The sequence below is a fragment of the Sprattus sprattus genome, assembly GCF_963457725.1.
Source record: "Sprattus sprattus genome assembly, chromosome: 20".
In the NCBI taxonomy this organism is placed as follows: Eukaryota; Metazoa; Chordata; class Actinopteri; order Clupeiformes; family Clupeidae; genus Sprattus; species Sprattus sprattus.
The window spans coordinates 22,816,426-22,821,600 of NC_137918.1; the positions used below are offsets into that span (position 1 = coordinate 22,816,426).

Consider the following 5,175-nt stretch of genomic DNA (forward strand, 5'->3'; position numbering starts at 1 on the left):
ATTATGATGTTCTCTGTTCTAAATCTAAAAAATTACTAGTGTCACACACACCTGCCTCACATAGTAGCATGACGTCTAATGAAAGTATTTATGTAATTAAATAATTATGAAATGAGATGAAATAACACCTGGATAAGTGTAAAATTTGAAAAAATAAAAGTGAAATACAACTGAGCTGCAAGACACAAATGTTGATATGGCTGAAAACTGCAATCCAAATGCAGCGGATCCCAGAACATCACATCAACACTGAGAAACTGTTTGAGGTGGTGTGTGTGTGTGTGTGTGTGTGTGTGGTCGAGAAGATTCATATAAATGCATCGTGTGAAACAAGATCAAAGACGTTTATTCGTCGGGTGCGCTGGTTGATAACTGTTCACTGTGAAATACAAGTTGAATGATATCATAACGTAAAAGTGCCCATGCTATGGATGACTACCAGCCAGGTCAGTATTCATTCTCATCAACAAAACTCATTTCACTGACAACTCCATATCTACTATGAAGTACATGCCTTGGCTGAAATGACTAACAAATATGGAAAACAATCTCAACGCATATCTTAGAAGTAAACTCATTTCAGTGTAAAATGTGATTAAGATTTTGAACATTTTAATTCTCTATAACATTTTATTTTTTAAGTGGCAGATAATTACAATGAGCTACAATGCAACCTAAAATGTAAAGTAAAACATTCACAAAGTCTCCTACAAATGTATGCATTTATTTTACTAGGTGTAATATGAACAACAATTATATCACACTTGCACAGAAGCGTAACGCCTGGACTGAACAAACGTTGCAAAAATATTTCTCTTGCATTAGCGGCCTCTGAGACAATCACAGCATATCAAAGGGCTGTAGCCTGAGTCCTCCCCAACGTCCCAGTTCAAACCGGTGCGGAATGGTGTGCACCAGTAAGGAAGTCTGTAGCGAGGAGGAGGCATTCACTCGAAGAAGAAGATGATGGCTTTGGACAGCCCAGATCCAGCAGGAGAGCGAGCGGAGGTGATGAAAAGTCTTTCATTTGACTGAATTGAGTCTTTGCCAGCACTAAAGATTGATTGCAGACAGAAGAGCACACCTTAACTCCTTCCACACTGAGAGACTGACAAGACGGAGACACAATGGCACAGAGATGACTAAGCACTGCATGGGCAATCCAACACATGCCCACAAACACATACCAATCAAGCACGCACACAAAATGCTGACAAACACACACACACACACACACACACACAAATGCAGGAATCAGTATGGGGTGCACTACCTGGACACCAGATCAGTACTTCATCCTAGTTCTGATTGGGTAGAACAGGCCACGGGGTTGGTCTCCAACCTCTGCAGCTGAGCTGAATGCTGTCAGTGAGCTGCTGATCACACCATGGCTCTACAGCGGACAGGGTTTGGGTCCATTCCCAAAGACTACTGCTGGACCAAGGCTCTACAGCGGACAGGGTTTGGGTCCAGTCCCAAAGACTACTGCTGAACCAAGGCTCTACAGCGGACAGGGTTTGGGTCCAGTCCCAAAGACTACTGCTGAACCAAGGAAGTGGAATTTGTTTTCTAACATTAAAAGCCTCAGGGACAGAACTGGAATCATAAAGTTGCGTCAAGTTCATCTTCATAAGCTTTCAAATAAATAAATCACAGCTGGCCAGTATTTCAATTTAGTGGTATACTTAAGAATTAGAATATAAATAACACAAGGAGCAGTTCATTTCGTTTAGCAGACATTTTTAGATCTAACATGCTTTCATTCTACAAACATAATACTAAAAGTAATTTTTTTACATATAAAGTTTGTTTTTCTGTGGATAAATAAATCTAATATGACATAAACATGGCATCTTAAACTAGATTGGAGTGTAGTGTTAAAATCTTTTAATTTCTAAAGTGATCAGAAGGGCAACACGACTGGGAGACAGTCTTATTCATTCTGCCACACCCCACGATGCAAACATTTTAGGGGATCTTCCAACCCCTCCACATATCCATTATGAAGGAACCATGTCAAGGTAGAGAACGGCTTTGGAAGAACGCACAGGCTAAAACAAATGTTGAAGGCATAGTATCACGTTTGAATTTGCCCTTTCACCATTATGACTATGAATCCAGAAATCAAAGATGCATGGCAAAGCATTCTACTTGTCAGTTAATCTGTAATGACCTTAAGAAAAATGAACTGAAATCACTACTGTCTACACAAAAATAGGTTCTGACACATTCTTACACAGGCAGACTTTATGTTAAACTGGCACTGTTTTTGAGCGTCAAGTGCACAAAACAGACTATATAACTTGGCATATGTATTCCATTTATTCAAGGTTGCTTGTAATGAGTGACATTAAACAAATCATCCAGGCACACTCAGTCTCACAAGTAGGTAGCTGGGTACCACACTTCTCTCTACTTCAAATTTCCATTTCCAACTTCCTCAAGGCTGTGTTCGCACTCTAAGTTATTCTCTGCTATTCTCAGTTCCGCCGGGGATTGAACAGACCCAAACCCTGGAAGAGAGCTGACGAGAAGGGAACATGGTCATGGGTGAACCCCCTGAGGGTCAGTTCTAAGGTCAATACCCCTCTCTCGAAAGGGGAAAGGGGGGAGGGAGGGGGGGGTGCAGAAACACAGTTCCTCTATGACAGGTTATATCTAAGGGGGGCTACTCGTCATCTTCCTCATCGTCGTCCTCTTCTTCCTCATCGTCTTCATCATCATCATCTTCAGATTGGTCCTTAGAGTCTAGGTCATCCTCGTCATCAATCTAGGGAGAGACAGTCACCGGTGAGTCTAGTCACATGCCACTGCCTTCTGTAAACAACAACAATCGCCGGTGGGGAGAGGCCATTTTTCCATTGACTGGCATCCTGCTATGTATATATATATACAGCCGCGGAAAAAATTAAGAGACCACTTCAAAATTATCGGTTTCTCTGGTTTTACTATTTATTGGTATGTGTTAAAGTAAAATGTAGGTTTTTGTTTTATTCTATAACCTACTGGCAACATTCCTACCAAATTTCAAATAAAAATATTGTCATTTAGATCATTTATTTGCAGAAAAATGACAATTGGTCAAAATAGCAAAAATGATGCAGTGTCTTCAGATCTCGAATAATGCAAAGAAAACAAGCTCATATTCATTTTTAAACTACACAATACTAATGCTTACACTTAGGAAGAGTTCAGAAATCAATATTTGGTGGAATAACCTTGATTTAAAATCACAACTTTCATGTGTCTTGGCATGCTCTCCACCAGTCTTTCACATTGCCGTTGGGTGACTTTATGCTACTCCTGGCGCAAGAATTCAAGCAGCTCGGCTTCTTTTCATGGCTTGTGACCATCCATCTTCCTCTTGATCACATTTCAGAGGTTTTTTATGGGATTCAGGTCTCGAAATTGGGCTGGCCATGACAGGGTCCTGATCTGGTGGTACTCCATCCACACCTTTACTGGCCTGGCTGTGTGGCATGGAGCATTGCCCTGCTGGACAAAACACTTCTCAGAGTTGGGGAACATTGTCAGAGCAAAAGGAAGCAAGTTTTTCTTCCGGGACAACGTTGTACTTTGCCTGGCTGAGGTTTGTAAAAGACCATAAGAATTGAAAAAGCGGACTGGAGGTTCTTCTAAGTTCGCCTTCTCTGATGAGTCCGATTTCACAGTAGGTGCAAGACTCTCTGGCTTGTAGGCCTCTCCAAGTCTCCGTCTAACCATCAGACGACCATGTGTTGGGCAAAGATGAAAATTGGACTCATCAGAGAAGACGAACTAGAAGACCCTCCAGTCCGCTTTTTTCAATCCTTATGGTCTTTTACAAACCTCAGCCAGGCAAAGTACAACGTTGTCCCGGAAGAAAAACTTGCTTTCTTTAGCTCTGACAATGTTCCCCAACTCTGAGAAATGTTTTTTCCAGCAGGGCAATGCTCCATGCCACACAGCCAGGCCAGTACTGGTGTGGATGGAGTACCACCAGATCAGGACCCTGTCATGGCCAGCCCAATTTCGAGACCTGAATCCCATAAAAAACCTCTGAAATGTGATCAAGAGGAAGATGGATGGTCACAAGCCATGAAAAGAAGCCGAGCTGCTTGAATTCTTGCGCCAGGAGTAGCATAAAGTCACCCAACGGCAATGTGAAAGACTGGTGGAGAGCATGCCAAGACACATGAAAGTTGTGATTTTAAATCAAGGTTATTCCACCAAATATTGATTTCTGAACTCTTCCTTAGTGTAAGCATTAGTATTGTGTAGTTTAAAAATGAATATGAGCTTGCTTTCTTTGCATTATTCGAGATCTGAAGACACTGCATCTTTTTTGCTATTTTGACCAATTGTCATTTTTCTGCAAATAAATGATCTAAATGACAATATTTTTATTTGAAATTTGGTAGGAATGTTGCCAGTAGGTTATAGAATAAAACAAAAATGTACATTTTACTTTAACACATACCAATAAATAGTAAAACCAGAGAAACTGATAATTTTGAAGTGGTCTCTTAATTTTTTCCGCGGCTGTATATTGGTGGCACCAATAAATAAAGGAAATGGCGGCAATTGTTGTTGTTATCGATTTTCTATCAGTTCTCACCACACAAAGACGTCTCATCTTTGCTCCTTGAATGTCGATATGTAATGGTATGGAGTTATTGAAACTTACTACGTGTAAAAAAGATTAGAAATTGAATGTTTATTTTTAAGCCTCGAAAGTTGCACTGGGTGCCTTTAAGCCATATAAAGTTTAGATTAAATACCAGTCTAAAGCACTCAACAGATTTGAGTGGCTCACAGACATCATACACCATGACCATTATCCATCTGTCCATCAGTTGTGCATGCAAGCTGTTATACACTGTTAAACTGTTATACTTATACTTGCTTTACTAGTCCTGAAGGCTATTCCTGCAACTGTACTGGGACACCTTATTTTATTTTATCTTATTTTATTATATTTTATTTTATTTTTCATTTTGCCATTTTCACTCTGGCAGGGGGACTGCCAATGGTAACTTGCCTTTTGGCTGTAATTGGGTGCATTTACATTTGAATGTTTATTAACGTACACTGTCCCTCTTGATCAAATAAACAAACTGAAACCTGAACAAGTTCATGCAGTCTGATGCTCTGCCTGACAGTTACTGGTCCCTACTGCAGCTCAGTGCTTGTGTC

At 40.4% G+C, this 5,175-nt stretch overlaps 1 protein-coding gene across 1 annotated transcript in view; it reads right to left on the reverse strand.

The window, feature by feature from the left end:
- Positions 1-423: 423 nt before the first annotated feature.
- Positions 424-5,175, reverse strand: part of uso1 (USO1 vesicle transport factor) — a 29,948-nt gene continuing 25,196 nt past the window's right edge. The window contains exon 26 of the mRNA XM_080859146.1: positions 424-2,770. Within this exon, the coding sequence (XP_080715272.1) occupies positions 2,669-2,770 (102 nt within the window). The 3' untranslated portion in view covers positions 424-2,668. The remainder of the gene's footprint in view (positions 2,771-5,175) is intronic.